The sequence below is a fragment of the Salvelinus namaycush genome, chromosome 2 (assembly GCF_016432855.1).
Source record: "Salvelinus namaycush isolate Seneca chromosome 2, SaNama_1.0, whole genome shotgun sequence".
Lineage (NCBI taxonomy): Eukaryota > Metazoa > Chordata > Actinopteri > Salmoniformes > Salmonidae > Salvelinus > Salvelinus namaycush.
In genome coordinates this window covers 30,048,112-30,068,067 of record NC_052308.1, presented here as the reverse complement: position 1 = coordinate 30,068,067, position 19,956 = coordinate 30,048,112, and the positions used below count along the sequence as shown (strand labels likewise).

At 42.7% G+C, this 19,956-nt stretch overlaps 1 protein-coding gene across 1 annotated transcript; it reads right to left on the bottom strand.

Moving 5' to 3' along the window:
• Positions 1-333: 333 nt before the first annotated feature.
• On the bottom strand, positions 334-18,709 carry LOC120025260 (activin receptor type-1B-like). Its single transcript, XM_038969754.1, has 9 exons — positions 18,592-18,709; positions 3,746-3,991; positions 3,257-3,523; positions 2,791-3,021; positions 2,463-2,630; positions 1,929-2,085; positions 1,701-1,825; positions 1,300-1,430; positions 334-942 (listed from the first exon to the last, which is right to left on the bottom strand). Exons 1-9 carry the CDS (start codon positions 18,680-18,682, stop codon positions 817-819), a joined length of 1,542 nt encoding a protein of 513 aa, XP_038825682.1. The 5' UTR covers positions 18,683-18,709; the 3' UTR covers positions 334-816.
• Between the last annotated feature and the right edge of the window lie 1,247 nt (positions 18,710-19,956).

Here is a 19,956-nt window from a genome sequence, read left to right as displayed (position 1 = left end):
CTGAATCCAGGGGAAAGTTATGATCCCTTATTGATGTCACTTCAATTAGTGTAGATGAAGGGGAGGAAACAGGTTAAAGAAGGATTTTTAAGCCTTGAGCCATGGATTGTATGTGTGCCATTCAAAGGGTGAATGGGCAAGACAAAGGCTTTTGAATAGCCTTTGAATAGGGTATGGTAGTAGGTGCCAGGCGCACCGGTTTGAGTGTGTCAAGAACTGCAACGCTGCTGGGTTTATCCCGTGTGTATCAATATTGGTCAACCACCCAAAGGACATCCAGCCAACTTGACACAGTTGTGGGAAGCATTGGAGTCAACATGAATTGAGGCTGTTCTGAGGGCAAGAGGTGGGGGGGTTCCTCCCCAATATTAGGAAGGTGTTCTTAATGGTTTTGTACACTCAGTGTATATCCTGCCATTGACATTAACATGGGCATTATCGGTAGTAGTAGTAGTAGTAGTAATATCAGTAATTGCAGTCAGCCATTTTAGTAGGAACAGAACGGAGAAGGGGGGCTGCAGGGACAGGTTTGGGGGTCAGAATGGTGGGATAGGTTGGGGGCAAGGGAAGGACAGGGGTTGTCAGTAGTTTTGGCTGAATAGACGAGGTAGGGTTTGTCACAACTCAGGCGGTGGTGGCTTTAAAAACAAAAACTGTCAGGAGAGTTATGTAATGTTTTTTTTTTTGTTTACATTTTCTTTCGTTAGCTTGTGAGTTCTTTGAAAAGACCCTGTCCCTCTATCTATCTCTCTCAGTATTCTTTAGTGCAGGACAGAGTCCCCAGTGCTCTCCTCAGTTCTTTGGGATAGGGCCCTCTCAGACTTTGATGTCCTCCTGGACACTCAGCTGGGACAGGGTCTTCTTGATGCGCAGGGAGGTGAGGCGGGCAGCTCCGTTGGCATACCAACACTCCCTCATGATCTTCCCCATCACACGCAGGGTCTTGGGGGATGGGGAGGGAGAGAGAAAATAGGAAGATAGATTAAGTACAGTGTTATATAAAGCTCAGGAAAATTGGACCAACGGTTGAGCGAACATGAGGAAAATGAGGTTAGAGGAAGTCATACATGAAAATATGGTGCAGATATGCACAAGGATAAATAAGCTTATCAAAACCACCAATGCATCCCCAGAGAACAAGCTTGACAAATAAACATACTTCATGTAAAATACACCAGCATACAATTTAATACTTATAAGAAACCAGTGACACTTTCATATTAGTGAGTGACTGCTGTGTTATCATAATAGGATTGTTTGATTGACCTCAAATGAACATGCATATCCAAGTGTCCCTACCTCGTAGCTCTGCCACCAGTTGGGCACGTTGGGCCGTAGCTTCTGGTCACACACCAGCTTCCTCATCTCCTCTATGGAGGGGTCAGAGGGCACCAGGTCAAAGTACGGTAGCTGGTACTCCTCATGGATACCTAGGGGCAGAGGTCAAAGGTCAGGTAAGGTCCAATATCTGTGTTTCTAATCAATTGTGAATTTAACTTTTAACTACATTGAGAGATGCATCCCAAATGACACCATTCTCCTTATATAGTGCACTACCACTTGGAGACCTATGGGCCCTCGTCAAAAATAGTGCACTATACAGGGAGCCCTATGGGCCCTGGTCAAAAGTAGTTGACTATATAGGGAATAGGGTGCCATTTGTGACCAGCCATAGTGTGCTGAGGTGGAGCCTGTCTGACCTCCAGCGTTGCAGCGGCGTGCGATCTCCCAGTACACCAGGCCCAGAGCGTAGATGTCTGCACACTTAAACGAATCAAAATGCCTCATGTTGATGCTCTCGTCCAGAACCTCAGGGGCCATGTACCTGACACAGAGAATATGTGTGTTTTTATTAAGCTGGGGTGGCATGAGGGTTGTAAGTTGAGAAACCAAGTACTTCTTAAGGTTGAGGACATGTGTGTTTGCACCTCTTTGTGCCCACTCTCTGGTTGGGGGCGATGTCTATGGTGTCGGTGGTGGACTCGTGGCGCACGGCCAGCCCCAGGTCAGCAATGGCACAGGTACTGTTTTTCTTCACCAGGATGTTCTTAGACTTGAGGTCCCGGTGGGCAATACCAGGCTTACCTAGAGGAGGGCCGAGAGAGTGAGCCTACCTGACAATTACTGCATTCCTGGCAATCAATGGAAGTCATGTAACTGATCATTAACATGTTCATGTGAAACGTGTGTTTTATGTTGTCCAATTCATTTGAATCAAACAATCATGGATATCTGCAGTATACCAATGTTCTTCCAGAATGACATCAATAATTGACCTATCAAGGAACATCTCTGTTGGTCTGAGTCAGTGCACTCAACAGAGATGCTTTAGTTTAGAGGGGCTGCTGTGTAAGTCATATCGGGCAGATCCATAACCCAGACTCTGACCAGGCTGAATGGGAGAGCTGGCATTTCCTACCAGCTATGAAGCATGGCCTATATTTACAGAGGAACACCCTCACCCTGTGTGCCCAGGATCTCCATGTGCAGGTGTGCCAGGCCGCTGGCAGCAGACAGTGCCAGTTTGATCATTCCCTCGATGGTGATGGAGTAGCGGTTCAGGTAGTCAAACAGAGAGCCGTACTCGTGGTAGTCTGACACCAGCCACAGCTGGGTCCATGTGCCATTATCTATGACAGAAAGATTGTTGGACAATAAGTTCAGAGACCAATGTTCAGACCCTACACCTAATACGAAAAACTGACCTGAACACCAGAAATCTACAAGCAGTGTTCTTCGAAGGGGAATATTTGTTGTGATGTCATAGAACGACAGCCAGTATTTTGTTACCTTTGTTGTCGGCGGCGATGAATCCCAGGATATTTTCGTGGCGCAGCATGATGGTCTGGTAGATCTCGGCCTCGCGGAACCAGGAGCGTTCCTCTCTGGACGAAAAGATCTTCACCGCCACGTCTCCTCCTCTCCAGCGGCCGCGCCACACTTCCCCGAAACGCCCTTTCCCTATAATCTCCTGCAGCACGATGGTCCTGGCCACTGTTCGCTGGACAAACAGAGGGAGGCCTGCACAGAGACAGAGGACGGAGAGGACCAAGGCATACAGGACACAGAGACAAAAAGAAAGAGGACTATACAGTTAGACAATCACATTGTGACATGCCTAATATCAACCACATTTCCCCCTATGCATTTTGTTTTCTTCTATGGAAGATATTATTAAAGCTACAGTCACTAATCTCTTTTTTTCCTGTTTTGTGACTGCTTGAATTGATCAGAGCCCTAGCGTTGCAGTACTGACCGGAGCCTGATCCAGAGGTGGACATGTCGTAGATGAGGTCCTGCAGGGTCTTGTCCTTGGCCATGTAGAGGTGGTCACAGGAGGGGTCCTCCACCTCCAACCTCTGCCTGTGGCTGTAGGCCCGCTGGTGGTACTGGAACAGGAACACACCCATGATTAGCAGCACACACAGCAGGCAGACGGGCCCTGCGACCACTGCTACCAGCTCCACTGGACCCCATTTACCATCAAGGCCAAAGACGCCCCCCAGGCCCGGCCGAGACGTCACTGAGAGAGGGAAGAGAAAGAAATCAGACTAAATACATATTTCACATTTCATGAGGGAACATAACACAATTCACTGAACTGTGTTTGAGACCCTTGTCCTCTATTGTAGCAGACATCCTAGCCCTGTGGTTCGTAACGTGAGGGTGTGCAACCTGGGACATGCGCTTGTGTGTGGCGGTATACAGCTTATATTCCATGGTCGAGGTCGAGAGAGACACTCACCAGAGGTTACTTTGAGGTCGAGGCTGTTGCAGTAGTTAGTGTAGCAGCAGTGTGTGTAGAGGAGGCCCTCAGCGCTCAGGCAGTAGAAGGGCTGGCCCGGGGGCACCAGTTTGTCCCGGGTGATGCAGATACGGATGTGCTGCTCCAGCCCATTGATGAAGGACGTGGAGGCCATGCAGGCCCCGTCTGTCTCACACCGGGAGCCAGTCTTCTCACACTGGGCTGTGGTGCAGTTACACCACAAAGCTGTACACAGAGACAGAGAGAGAGATGATTTCAATATTTTGGAATAATGGTTTGGGTAAACTCAAAACACGCTCAAAGCTGTAATTTCATAAGAAGTTGTGCTGGCACTGCCACATAAAAAAACATTTCAAGACAATTTCACTCCACTGTATGAGATGCAAGTATATATACAGCAGAGGGCGCTCATAGACAGCAGCAGTACCACACAGGGGCCCTTTGACCTGATGAAGATCCTTGCTGGATCAAAATGTTGTTTTGTGGTGGAGCTTCAGTGTGCTGGCTCTATTTATTTTATACTGACACCAACTTGTCCTATGATCATACCCCTGTAAGATAAAGCATTGGACTACAGAAAAAAAAAAAAAAAAGATTCACTGTGTTTATTACATTTTTCCTCCAAATGAACAACACCATTTCCCAGAGAATACCCAAACAATTTCAGCTTTTCTCTTGGAGAAAATCAGACAGACGTCAACACTACTTTTTGTTCTTTGACCTCGAGCCACACACATTGCATTTCTAAGGACACGTTGAAATAATAGCCAGTGAGTTTATTAGAAAATAGCCTGAGATTTTAAAGAGAAATATATCTCCTTTTGATAAAGCTGGTAGCATGCTCCATCAGGATAGAGAAGGCACCAGAGAGTGATTCAACATCTTGAGTATTTTGGGTCGCAGGGACTAGGACTAAGTTGACATTGTACAAATCTCTAGTCGTTGAAGAGGTAAACAACCCTTTAGTTTGATGAACCTTTAACAATCTTTTGAACTATACCTCTCAGAAATGTTTCAATTATTTACCATGCCCCAAATGGTATAATTTCACAAAACAAAGCAGATGCAGTGTGTTGTTTGAAACCATTCCAGATGGGGACAAACATGTTTTTAACCCAAACGGTGACAAAATGTACCCTATTAGCTAATGGTGTTTTTAACATCACAAGAGTACAACAAGACAGCACAACACCCCTACCCTACAGAGGTGGTTCATCCTGGAAATAGAGTATCAACGGTAATCAAACTGCGCGCCAAAGCTGGCCATTTCAAAAAGACACGTTCAGCGGCAGGCCGGGAAACAATTATAACCATTCCAGAGATGGATTGAGATCTCTACTTGGAAATAACCCGATTTTGCATGGACATTGGCAGTCTGGTGCCAGGGCAACAACCTCTCCCTCAATGTGACCAAGACAAAGGAGCTGATCGTGGACTACAGGAAAAGGCGGGCCAAACAGGCCCCCATTCACATCAACGGGGCTGTAGTGGAGCGAGTCGAGAGTCTTAAAGTTCCTTGCTGTCCACATCACCAACGAACTATCATGGTCCAAACACACCAAGACAGTCGTGAAGAAGGCACGACTTCCCCCTCAGGAGACTGAAAAGATTTGGCATGGGTCCACAGATCCTCAAAAAGTTCTACATCGGCACCATCCTGACAGGTTGCATCACCGCCTGGTATGGCAACTGCTCGGCATCTGACCGTAAGGCGCTACAGAGGGTAGTGCGTACGGCCCAGTACATCCCTTTGGCCAAGCTTCCTGCAATCCAGGACATATATAATAGCCGGTGTCAGAGGAAAGCCCATAAAATTGTCAGAGAGTCAGACTGTTTTCTCTGCTACCGCATGACAAGTGGTATCGGAGCGCCAAGTCTAGGACCAAAAGGCTCCTTAACAGCTTCTACCCCCAAGCCATAAGACGAACAATTAATCGAATGGCCACCGGACTATTACCTTGACCTCCCCCTCATTTGTTTTGTACACTGCTGCTACTCGCTGTTTATCTATGCATAGTCACTTCACCCCTACCTACATGTACAGATTACCTCAACTAACCTGTACCCCTGCACACTGACTCGGTACCGGTGCCCCCTGTCTATACCCTCGTTATTGTGTTACTTTATTACTTTGTTTTTGAAAATGTATTCTATTTTTTACTTTAGTTTATTTGGTAGATATTTTCTTAACTCTTCTTGAACTGCACTGTTGGTTAAGGGCTTGTAAGTAAGCATTTCACAGTAAGGTCTATATTTGTTGTATTCGGCACATGTGACAAATAAAGTTTTATTTGATTTCACATTGAGGGCTTCCACTATTTTAAAGTAGAAAACTAGGTGGGGATTCCTAACTTGTGAGTGATCAGCCAATGATAAGAGAATTGTATTTTTCTTTAAAATTGGTTTGCCTAGTTTGTAAATGGCTTTAAGCTATATCACCGCCATCTGGTGACACACAAGATTTGGTTCAAGACTCCAGTATTGCAAGTACCAGTAAATCACAAATATTAGCTTTACATTTTTTTCCAAACAGCAAAAGAATAAGAAAATGTACTACTTTAAAATGGAGATAGCTTACTTTTGTGACTGACTTTCCTTCACTGCCATAAACTGTTGTTAATAACCTGCACCTCATGTAACTATTTCACATTGAACTCCTAGCCTGAAACAGGTGTTTGGATAAAAATCACACAATATCAACCCAGTTCAGTAGACTTGTATGGGGAGCATGAGAGATTCACAGTTCTGTCAGACAGCAAGTTTCAGCACAGCAGGCAGTGAGGTCTCTTTGGGTGAACCAGATCAGAGAGGACACACACACATTGAATGAGAAGCAATTTGACAAGTTATTGCACATTGCAGACATCACAAGAAAGCTCAAAGACATCTGGGTAATTTGATACTCTCAACATACAGGCTCTATAATGGTAGACATACACGGAGGGAAGTGAGGTTCAAAGACAAAAGGTCTCTCTGTTTAGTGCAGACAGCTTGCTTTTAAATAGTGGTGTTCTACTGACAGTGTTACTATAATCAGAAGTGGACTTTGCCCATACAATTTCATAATCCTTAATCAACATCACATTGGTCCTTTGTGTGGCGATTACAGGGAATTTGACCAACCCAGACTGAGCTGAGATCAGTGGGGGTAGGGGAGTGAACCCAGAATGTAGTTGTTGGGATAAGCCATCCTCCAGGTCAGCTTCCTGTGTACAGGGAGGGGTGATAAGACGAAAGGGGGAACCTCTAAAGTTTTTAGGAGTTTGTGGTCTGTACTGGAGGTTTGGGATTAGTCCCAGGCAGCCTAGTCCTGAAAACTAGGACAGGGGAGGTAAAAAAAAAAAAAAGGCAGAGAAGGGGCGTTCAATGTGTTTTAAACCCCTGCGGCGAGGGCTTTTTTTGGGGGGGGTAGAAAATGTTGGTGGCTTTTGGGGCGAGTTGTAGTAGTGGTTTGTACAGAGGAGGGGGTTGACTTGTGTGAGCAGCTGCAGCTGTCATTAACCCAGTCTAGACAGTGACTGCCTCAGTGAAATTTTGGATAATTGAATTTCATTAGGGCACCGAGGCTGACATGGTGTGAAATTCCAATATTTTGTTTTCTTCCATCGTAGTCTGTAAATGACCTCAATGTAAACACCAGACCCTCTGTTGCATTTGTATTTCCCACACAACACACATTCCCAGGAATGAAGGAAACATGAGCTTTTTGGTTTCCAGAAGGTTCATCCTTTTGCAAATTGATTGATTAATAGGCTTAATGTTGATAGGAGCCTAATTAAAAGAGCAACCAGATCCCTGTGAAGACAAGGCTTCAAAAACATGGATAGCTACAGTAAAGTAGTGAGAAATGAAAGGTGATTATTACTTGCTGACATTCTGTAAACTGGGGTTGAGGTTGGAGGTGTTACTCTAGACGAGGGCGGCGGAAAGAGCTCTGCACGAAGCAGGCAGCACTCAGACAGGGAAAACTGATTAAGACACCCAGACTCCACCAGGCAGAAGACAAAAAACACACCACTGTACTCACCCCATCCCCTACCTCCCCGACTATCCCACTCCGATCGATACACAGGAAGTATGTGTGTGTGCGTGTGCTTGTGCACATGCACGGTGCACATGCTTCTGCATCTGGGCTCCCAGTCTTCTGATTCTATAGCAAAAGCTAGTTGGCTTTCTAGACACAGGTTCAGTGATCTTAAGCAGGCAGTGTGTTTCTCAAACAGTACTTAATCCGTGAGAATGTTTGGAGGCATGTTTATGTTCACATGTTGGATTGCCCATTGAGGCAAGACTACAATCCTGAGAAACTCTGATTAGAATGTTTTCTAATACTAGATCGGTGAGAACATGTAGTGCTATGCTGGAACAAAATATGTTTCCATGTCGATCAATCAAGGCCATAGCGAGGTCTGTTCAAAGAGTTCCCATTTTTAAAACAGACAGTAAAACCTGATAGTTAATAGCTAGGAGGCCCAAACTTGTATATGGTTATAATAATTACTATTATTATTAGGTGAGTGTTTATATTGTCCTATTTCAAGGGCATATTGGTGGATTTTTCACCTTGTCAGCTCGGGGATTCAAACTTGTAACTTATTGGCCCAATGCTCTAGATACTAGGCTACCTGACACCCAGATTAGATTTCCCCCCTTAGTTATAGTGCCTATGGGAGTCTGGCCTCAGATACTCCAAGGACTCCCTAACACAGGTGTACTTGGAGTTCAGACAGGATGCATAGTCTCAATTTTAGGGGGGAAAAAAACATTGAAAAATCAATGAGTGACTACAGAAGATTCGATAATACAGTTATAGATAATACTCATAGAAATGAGATAAGGAAAAACAGACAAGGAAAAACAGACCTCTTTAAATGACTGGATGACTCATGTAGTAAAAAGATAATGCTGCAAGCATTTTACGAATGCATGTCTCAATGTAATTACATGGCCGCTTCCCAAATCCCATGAACTACGTTTTCTTATCTTACTGCCTAGGCCAGCTCCCTTGTTGTCCAGCTCCTCCCTTCCCATCCTCTGTCTAAATCCCTTTCCAAATATCAAACCCAGGGAACGTGAGTTGGTCACTCACTGTAACCTCTCTTCATCAAACATCTCAATCATACTGTTTCTCACACACAATATCCTGTTTGCCTTTAAGCTTCCTTACTCTGATGCGGTTTATCAACAGGCACGTACATGCCAAATAAAAAAATCCCTGGCCTTTTAATATTTTCTTTAAAAAAAGTGAATGAACCCTTTCACCTCCCAACCTTGGCACAAGGAACAGCTGTGGTTTAAAGCTTCCCCTGGGCTTGAGCGAAGTAATAATTAATTTGAGGGCTTTTATTTGGTGTGGTTTAGAAATTAACACACGCACACCCACCTGCCTGTTTGTGTCTGAGGGGTCTTTCAGTTTCAGCTACTATGCTGTGGTAGGACTATTCTCATTTACGTCAGAAGGGAAAAAACATTTCTTAATGACATGTGGCCTTGACTCATACAGACTACACACACACACACACACTGTAAAAGGACATCACTAGATTATGCATTGGTGTGAGCCTATTATATATATATATATTTTGTTATCTTATACATGAGCATTTCAATTCGACCCCAATGTGTACATTTCAAAAGGCAAAAATATGAGTTAGCCTAAATATGACTTCAAATAGACCCATAAAGGCAATCTATGTACAGTACCAGTCAAAAGTTGGGACACACCTACACATTCAAGGGTTTTTCTTTATTGTTAGTGTTTTCTACAATGTAGAATCATATTGAAGACATCAAAACCATCAAATACATCTAATAACCAAAAAGTGTTCAACAAATCAAAATATATTTTATATGTGAGATTCTTCAAAGTAGCCACCCTTTGCCTGGATGACAGGTTTGCACACTCATTACATTCTCTCAACCAGCTTCACCTGGTATGCTTTTCCAACAGTCTTGAAGGTGTTCCCACATATGCTGAGCACTTGTTGTCCAACTCATCCCAAACGATCTCATTTGGGTTGAGTTTGGGTGATTGTGGAGGCCAGGTCATCTGATGCAGCCCTCCATCACTCTCCTTCTTGGTCAAATAGCCCTTACACAGCCTGGAGGTGTGTTGGGTCATTGTCCTATTGAAAAACAAATGATAGTTCCACTAAAACAAACCAGATGGGAGGGCGTATCGCTGCAGAATGCTGTGGTAGCCATGCTGGTTAAGTGTGCCTTGAATTCTAAATAAATCACAGAGTGCCACCAGCAAAGCACCCCACACCGTCACACCTCCTCCATACTTCACGATGGGAACCACACATGCAAAAGACATCCGTTCACCTACTCTGCATCTCACAAAGACACGGTGGTTGGAAGCAAAAATCTCACATTTGGACTCATCAGACCAAAGAACAGATTTCCACCGGTCTAATGTCAATTGTTCCTGTTTCTTGGCCCAAGCAAGTCTCTTCTTCTTATTGGTGTCCTTTAGTAGTTGTTGCTTTGCAGCAATTCGACCATGAAGGCCTGATTCAAGGAGTCTCCTCTGAACAGTTGATGTTGAGATGTGTCTGTTAGTTGAACTCTGTGAAGAATTTATTTAGGCTGCAATGTCTAAATAAATTCCATCTCGAATCCCACCGTACCTTCTCCGCTGTGCAATCCGGTTTCCGAGCCGGTCACGGGTGCACCTCAGCCACGCTCAAGGTACTAAACGATATCATAACCGCCATCGATAAAAGACAGTACTGTGCAGCCGTCTTCATCGACCTGGCCAAGGCTTTCGACTCTGTCAATCACCATATTCTTATCGGCAGACTCAGTAGCCTCGGTTTTTCTAATGACTGCCTTGCCTGGTTCACCAACTACTTTGCAGACAGAGTTCAGTGTGTCAAATCGGAGGGCATGTTGTCCGGTCCTCTGGCAGTCTCTATGGGGGTACCACAGGGTTCAATTCTCGGGCCGACTCTTTTCTCTGTATATATCAATGATGTTGCTCTTGCTGCGGGCGATTCCCTGATCCACCTCTACGCAGACGACACCATTCTGTATACTTCTGGCCCTTCCTTGGACACTGTGCTATCTAACCTCCAAACGAGCTTCAATGCCATACAACACTCCTTCCGTGGCCTCCAACTGCTCTTAAACGCTAGTAAAACCAAATGCATGCTTTTCAACCGTTCGCTGCCTGCACCCGCACGCCCGACTAGCATCACCACCCTGGACGGTTCCGACCTAGAATATGTGGACATCTATAAGTACCTAGGTGTCTGGCTAGACTGCAAACTCTCCTTCCAGACTCATATCAAACATCTCCAATCCAAAATCAAATCTAGAGTCGGCTTTCTATTTCGCAACAAAGCCTCCTTCACTCACGCCGCCAAACTTACCCTAGTAAAACTGACTATCCTACCGATCCTCGACTTCGGCGATGTCATCTACAAAATAGCTTCCAATACTCTACTCAGCAAACTGGATGCAGTTTATCACAGTGCCATCCGTTTTGTTACTAAAGCACCTTATACGACCCACCACTGCGACCTGTATGCCCTAGTCGGCTGGCCCTCGCTACATGTTCGTTGTCAGACCCACTGGCTCCAGGTCATCTACAAGGCTATGCTAGGTAAAGTGCCACCTTATCTCAGTTCACTGGTCACGATGGCTACACCCACCCGTAGCACGCGCTCCAGCAGGTGTATCTCACTGATCATCCCTAAAGCCAAAACCTCATTTGGCCGCCTTTCCTTCCAGTTCTCTGCTGCCTGCGACTGGAACGAATTGCAAAAATCTCTGAAGTTGGAGACTTTTATCTCCCTCAACAACTTTAAACATCTGCTATCCGAGCAGCTAACCGATCGCTGCAGCTGTACATAGTCCATCGGTATATAGCCCACCCAATTTACCTACCTCACCCCCATACTGCTTTTATTTATTTACTTTTCTGCTCTTTTGCACACCAGTATCTCTACTTGCACATGATCATCTGATGATTTATCACTCCAGTGTTAATCTGCTAAATTGTAATTATTCGATTTATTGCCTACCTCCTCATGCCTTTTGCACACATTGTATATAGATTCTCTTTTTTTCTACCATGTTATTGACTTGTTTATTGTTTACTCCATGTGTAACTGTGTTGTTGTCTGTTCACACTGCTATGCTTTATCTTGGCCAGGTCGCAGTTGCAAATGAGAACTTGTTCTCAACTAGCCTACCTGGTTAAATAAAGGTGAAATAAATAAAAAATAAATTAAATAAAATGTTTGAGGTGCAGTTATCTCTAATGAACTTTCCCTCTGCAGCAGAGGTAACTCTGGGTCTTCCTTTCCTGTGGCAGTCCTCATGAGATACAGTTTCATCATAGCGTTTGATGTTTTTGCGACTGCACTTGAAGAAACTTTCCGAATTGACTGACCTTCATGTCTTAAAATAATGATGGACTGTCGTTTCTCTTTGCTTATTTGAGTTGTTCTTGCCATAATATGGACTTGGTCTTTTACCAAATAGGGCTATCTTCTGTATACTACCCCTACCTTGTCACAATAACTGATTGTCTCAAACACATTACGAAGGAAAGAAATTCCACAAATTCACTTTTAACAAGGCACACCTGTTCATTGAAATGCATTCCAGGTGACTACCTCATGAAGCTGGTTAAAATAATGCCAAGAGTGTGCAAAGCAGTCATCAAGGCTGGGGGGGCTTTCATATTTTGATTTGTTTAGCACTTTTTTGGTTACTACATCATTCCATGTGTTATTTCATAGTTTTGATGTCTTCACTATTATTCTACAATGTAGAAAATAGTAAAACTAATGAAAAAGCCTATAATGAGTAGGTGTGTCCAAACTTTTGACTGGTACTGTCAATTATTTTACCATTGGGGTGATTACGACGCTGGACAGTGCCATGGCACCTTTTGGACATTTGACATCCAGTCACACCTCAGACCTTTTTTGCACACACACACACATGCCGTGATCCAGCACACATGAACTCAAGGTTGTTATTTTATGTTGTTATTGAATTTGTATAATTTTTGATGAAAGTTTCACAACATGTATTTTTGCCATTAAGTTTAAAGCACTTTAAAAAGGAAATATGGCTTATATAAATATAGATGCAAGTATTTTAGATAAAATGGGAGGACCTTGATGAGATTTCAAATACACACCACAAACTGCATCTGTGTTATTGTACCGGATCTGAGCGCAGATCTGAGTACACACAGACACACCACACAAGTACACACGTCAAGTGGCCCTGTGCTGAATGTGTGGCAAGGTTATTCACTGGCACTATAGTAAAACATATATAATACATAGGCTATACAACTTACAATTTATACACAGACAGGCTGGCTAGGCCTGACTTGGGAGAAAGGAGGTGGTGTAGAAGTAAAGTGAGAGGAAATGTTTAACAGCAACATGTTTTTTTGCTCAGTTTTTAGAGAATGCTGTGATGTGTCAAGACTGTTGAAGAAATAGTGTGGCAGAACAAAACCTTGAGGACTATGGTTGTGTTAAAAGCGGGGGTTTGGCTTGTTACTAAAGTCAAGCACAGTACAGGTATTGTTTGGCGACAGGGCTCTGAAGGGAGTGGGGGAGGGAGAGAGGAGAAAAAGGGTACAGTAGAGAGAAGGAGAAAAAAGGCTAACTGTGCACATTGTATTGCTTTGTACATTGTGATGTAGCCTAAGGACACTTCACTTTAAATGTATGGCAAACAAAAAAATACAACTCTGTTGACTACAATGACTACTTTAAACAATTTACACTGAACATTTTACAACACTTTTACTGGAAGAACTGTGCAGATGCAAAGTTGGGTAACATAATTTCAGTAAAATCGCCCTCTGTTTTTTTATGCGACCACATTATCCCAAAACTGTTAAATAGGCCTATCTGCTTCGAATTAAGATTCAAAGATGTCTGCAGAAAGAATGGGGTGTCAGCTACAGATGTAGGATCTTCATTTCAGCCAGTTTGTTACACCTGGAAAATAATCATGCAGGAACAGGACATTTTTTTGTAGGGGTTGAAAATTAAAGGTCCTAAACTGTCATTCTGAAAATAACTTTTTTTCCTATACTACCAGGTAGTTTGAAAAGACAGGCTGAATGGGCAGGGAGCTTCAGTACAGTAGAGTTCAGTACAGTAAAGTTGTGTATAGTTCAGTACATTATAGTGTACTCAACTCTAATGTGCTCTTCTGTGTACTGTACTGAATACCCCACCCTACAGTGAAGGACTTTCAGCGTCCGGTGTCGATTGGTGCTCAGTGGGTGAGGATGCAGGTTACAGTAAATGGAAAGATGGGACTCATGGGTAGGTAGGTGTCAGTCAGAGCCGGAAAAGGTGACATTAATTGGAGAGAGAGAGATATGAACAAAACAGTATGCCAGTGAAAGGGAGGACAGTAGTGACCCAACTGTGGTTTGTGACTACTATGATTTCCCATTGTAGCCACTCAATTGCAGAAATTCTGTTACCAATGTTTTCATAAATTCTGTTGAGTTTTAATCACTTAATAATTCATAAACACAACTGATATCAGTAAAAACACTATAACTAATTGATAGGTTTACCTTTACTTGTTACTTCTGTGAACTTTTATTAGGGTCATTCCACCTCAAAAAGCCCAAGAAAGACACTCACCATTTCAGATGTTTAAAAGAAATTATAATTTGTTTTATCCCCTTTTCGTGATATCCAATTAGTAGTTACAGTCTTGTCCCATCACTGCAACTCCTCTACGGACTCGGGAGAGGCCAAGGACGAAAGCCACACGTCAATGTGTAGGAGGAAACACCGTCCAGCTGGCGACCAAAGTCAGCTTGATGTCACCCGGCCCTCCAGAAGGAGTCACTAGAGTGCGATGGGACCAGGAAATCCCGGCTGGCCAAACCCTCCCCTAACCCGGACGACGCTGGGCCAATTGTGAGCCGCCTCACGGGTCTTCTGGTCACAGCCGGCAGTGACATAGCCAGGGATCGAACGCGGGTCTGTAATGACACCTCAAGCGCTGCGATGCAGTGCCTTAAACTGCTGCGCCACTCGGGAGGCCCCTCCATTTCAGATTGTTCTGAAATTGTTTCTGTAGTTAGAAACAATTGAGATTAGCATTCCTGCAACATTATTTTGTTGAAATATAACTTGATCTGAGGAATTAAGCTAATTGATTGGACCCAAATTGGTAATTATAGGACTCATATAACATTCAATAAATATTGTACATAATATCTGATTTGGACCCAAAGCATTTAACAATAGCTAGGTTTCCATCAAATTGGCGACAGATTTTCATGTGAAAATTTCCCACCGGAAATGCGTTTCCATCAAATTGACTTGAGGATAAAAGGCTTTGCGTGATGACCTAGTGCACACAAACACCTTTTGCAATTAAATGTGTTTCCATCGCATTTTCATGGTTTAAAAAAAAGAAAAGGTTTTGTTATATAGTGAGTGTGCCCACTCTGGTATTGAAACTCTGGGCTAGAGCACATGTGCCATCTGTAGCCTAATAAACTGCATCCTTTTCCAACAAGTTGTAGTGGGAGGTCCACACATTTTCGCATGCCTCTAATTATATTTCGATGTGATTATTATTTCAATATTTGCGCATAAAAGCTTTTCCACCGACATTTCTCCCATAATTAATTTTACTGACACAAAAATATGTCATCTTGTCTACTGTGTTTTGTTTTGTCGACATTTGGAAAGTTTACCATTAGGCCAGTCATAAATTTTTTTATCCGACATGTACTTTACTGGCTAAAGAAATGTTGGATGGAAACCTGGTTAATGGATAAGACATGGGGATTACAAATAAATGGTCAAAAGCCACCCACACCAATCAGTATGGAGCTGCGGCTTGGAGTATTGTTTCTAGTATTTATTCCGAGTGAATTTTTCCCCTTGTTCAGAGGAATTAGTAATTGACATTGTTAGGTTTATATCCAATCCTACATTCTGATATTACCAGGTTCTGAACACTGTTCCTGCTAGACGGCGAATTTTTAAAAAGATTCTTGGTGTGGTATCACAGCTCCCCCTTGCAGTGTAAGGCTCCGTGGCGAAACGGATGCCGTATACTTAAAATGTTTCCAAACTTTGCATCGTATTTAGTGCCGCCAGAGTCTGTCAATAGAAAAAGAGGTTACCAAACCACAGAACAAGATGAAAATGTGGTTTTAGGCAATGAATTTATGGAATAACTAGTGACTTGTAAACAATTAGTACTCACTTATAGGAATGGATAGGCCTATTGGAATAGTAAAGTTAAATAATACACATTATATGACTGTTGCCTCTCGTTTTAGTTTGTGATGGTAATTACATTTGTTTTTGATGATGATTATTAGGTTGAGGTGGCTAGCGACAGTATCTTCAACCTTGGGTGCGTTCATAAATTCACTCTGGCTATCTACTTGGATTTCAGAGCACTCTCGTCTGAGTGTGCCAGAGTGCAGAATAACTGATGAATTTACGAACGCTCAACACCCATTGAATATGGCCGGTGTCAGTAAACATCGGAAAAAAAGCTTAATTAAAATTGTTGCCAGCAGCACAGTTATAGCCACCAATGCTCTGGATAACATGAAAACAGCCTAACCAGCTCTGCTAGCAAGCTAGGGTGCGTTCGTAAATTCACTTTGGAGTGACAAAGAGTGCTCAGAGTGTGCTCTGGTCGTTCGTCAATTCAGAGCGTTGCCAGATTGACAACGTTAGCTTGGGTGCTTTAATGCTGTTGTGAGGTCAGAACGCGGATCAAACCTACTCCTCGGTCAGAGCGTCCAGTGTGCACTCTGAACGCTCCAACAGCGAAACGTTCTGAATTTAAGAACTGACAACCTCTGAATTTACAAACACCCTGTGCGCACTCTGGCACTCCAGATTGAATTTACGAACACACCCCTAGTCTTGCAGCTCTTTAGCTAGCTAGCAACTCTGTAAACTAGCTTTACTTGCTAGAAAATTAGATAAACAAGTTGAGGAAACTAAACAAAACATGTTTTATTATCACCTGAAACAATGTTTGTCTTGAATGAAAAGGTCATATTTTGCAATGTCCCAAAATAAATGCAATCTCTGACAAGAAACTAGGCTCTCCTCCATCTTGTCTTGTTGTGAAACCCTATGCTCTCTGTCCAGTAGTAGCGGAACGAGAATGCGTGAAGATGACGTATAGCATAATGAAATACATCACGATGTGTATGGGGCATAACCTTCCACAGAGTTAAATTATTTTCCAGAGAAGGCATAGAGAAAAATATGCCTAATGTCATTGATCACATCAACAATGGGTTTATCCAACTCATAATGGTAAACTAGATCATCCTAGAGTTAGTTACTTAACTTTGCAGACTCAACAGAAAAAGCATATAGAAAAGGACATGTTTAAATGGGTATATTAGGCTAAGTGACAAAAGTTGAGAAGAGCAATCAAATAGGCCCACAGAAAGAAACACGATTTAAAAAGTTGAAATAGGCTGAAACTTTCACAATAAGTCACAGTTGTAAAGAGAAGCTGTGATAATTTAGTCCATGCTTTTAACACCATTAATTTCAGTAGATTAGATAACAAACTGGAAAATCTCCATTACCCCATTGTTTGGGCATTTTTAATCTCCATACATGGATACAACCGAGCCCCCTGCCCTGCCCAGAGAAAAAAGTCCATATACATGCAATCTGTATTTACACTGTTGGACACTCTTTTGAAGACACAAGCGCCCAACCATATCATCCATGTTATTCAAACATTATGAATTCACGATCAAGGGCTTTTTAAAAGAGACTAGGACCGAGTGTTTATAGACCTTCCAGCCTCTTATCTCTACATGTACGAAAAACGCTAAAGGCCAGGGAGAGGGAGAACTGAGGCCGAGTTCTGTTTACTCATTTATGCTTTTCATAAATTAATATTTTATCCAGTAATGATAAACTAACAGGCTGATTGGTAGAACAACACACAATGGCCCGTTTCGCAATGTACTGCAGCTCTTCAAAGCTAAATAGGTCAGCCTCAGACTCCAGCTTGCTAAACTATTGTGTTGTAGTCTCAGGAAAAGCGTTTAGAGCTGCACTTTAAAACCACGACACTAGCTGTCTTGTTTGCAGAGTTGACAGTTCACACACTAAAAATAAACAGCTAAAAAACAGATTTTCACAGGAAATGATGACAAAAACATAAGGTCAAATTTGGGAATAAGGAACTCATACCTTACTTGATGAGGAATCTGAGCGAGCAGATTTAAATGCTTTGATATTGAATGTGGTAGTTTATGATAAATAAATAAACCAATATTTCCATATTCGTTTTTGAGAATACAGCAAATTAATTAAACTTTGATTAGATGACTCAAGGCAATTTGTTAAACCACTGCTGTTGGATTCTTGAATTGTATCAAGGAATGGTGGAAGGTCCTTGGTAGACAACCTTGGCTGTTCATCCCAAATCCTAAAAATGGTGCTATGTTTGAGATGTTTACTAACGCGATCCAAGTATCCATCCAATTAGCTTCTAACTGGCCAGAGAACTAACGTTATGCTATTCTCAAACAGTTAGTTAGTTAGCTAGCTAGCTAGCTATAAAGCATATTTAAACATAACGTCAAACAGTGTAGGTAGCTAGCTAGCTGATTCTCTTATTTTCATCTCTATTGCAATACTATTAGCCGTGAACAATCAGGTTAAATTAGCTAACTCGACTTGCTTGATACCAAATCCGTGCGCCATGTTGTGCTATTACTAAGCAATATAAATTCCATTCACAAACCAAACAAGTAAATACACACTGGCGGAATAAAAACTTAATCGGAAAAACATTACACTTACCATCATAAGTTCCGAATATGCAAACCAGGACGAGAATAATTAACAAAATTAGATTCTTAGCCATGATCGCTATATTCCCATTGCATTGCATTAATATTTGGGTTAGTGGTGTGGTATTGACAGCGGAGCGGGCATATAACACACAGCTCCAGTCAGACAACAGGCAGACAGACACGTTAAAGGGGGTGAGTGGAGGATTTAAAGGGGAGTAATGACTAACTAGTTCTTATTATGAGGTATGTCGATAAAATAAAGTTGGTAGGCCCTCTAGAAAGCACAATGTAAAGTTTGTATTATCTGGTCAAGGCTTAAAACGTAGACTTTTAAAATCTGGTGGTTTACATATTGAATATGCCTTTAACCTTGTAGCTATACACCATGTACCACACACATAATATAAATGTATATGATCTCTATGATACCCATGGGGGACGGTGGGCGCAACTTTCACTGGGGACGGGAACGGGGGAAATGACCCCCCACATGAAATTGCATTTTTGTCCCCCCTAGCTTTATATCATTCCACTTGTGATACAAAACTGGGAGGTGTACTTTAGGACCATGTGGACGCCTCAGAACGCTCGGGTAGGTTGTGAGCGGGATGGATTTAGGACCGCACAGACACCACCTGTGTGAAGGCAAAGCTTCTGAAAGGCTGGCGTATAGGACCAGCACAGGAGAGATGAACAGTGGCAGCTGTTGTCTGTGTTGTGCTTTTTCTCCGAGTTGAAAAAGCAAGGAGAGTAGAAACTGCCTACTCTTTAGTTGACTGATCTAGCTGGCAAGGGAACTGCAATTTGACAGAAAAAAAAGTGTTATTCCCAGCGCTGAGCTAGTAGTGTAACTGACATTTTAATTCAGCTAACGTTTCATTGCCTTTCGACTGAAGTGAATGAACTACTAGCAATTCATTAAATTATATAATATAATTAAATTATATAATAGATTGTGTAGAAATGCAGGAAATTAGCTTTAGATGTCCCCAAAAATGGGAGGACCCCAGACCCCACACCAAGTTATGTCCCTCCCATGTCTAAAACCAAAGTTGTGCCCCTGATGATACCTATACCACATCCCTTAGCAGACTATGCTACTGAACTTCTGAAAAATGAGCAGTGTGAGTGTATTGACATTGACACTATACATTTAGAAAAGAGGACACAGAAACCAAATCCATCTTTCCTCCTAGACATCACTTCCTCCTAGACACCGAAACGTGCCTTTAGGCTGGATGCAGTACAGTAATTAGTCCGTTCTCATTGTATTGTGTTACATTGTAGAGGCATCAGAGTTACCTCATACAGTCCTTCCACTCAGCCCCACCTTGGGTTGATGTATGCGTTGACAGTAGAAGAGGGTGTGGCC

Bases quoted from the DNA above. Each gene is read 5' to 3' on its own strand.
- LOC120025260 (XM_038969754.1), bottom strand. From the start codon at position 18,682: ATGCAATGCAATGGGAATATAGCGATCATGGCTAAGAATCTAATTTTG. The intron at 3,992-18,591 runs GTAAGTGTAATG...CTCTGTGTACAG, and splicing joins CATATTCGGAACTTATGATG to CTTTGTGGTGTAACTGCACC. The intron at 1,826-1,928 runs GTGCAAACACAC...TCTCTGTGTCAG, and splicing joins CAGAGAGTGGGCACAAAGAG to GTACATGGCCCCTGAGGTTC.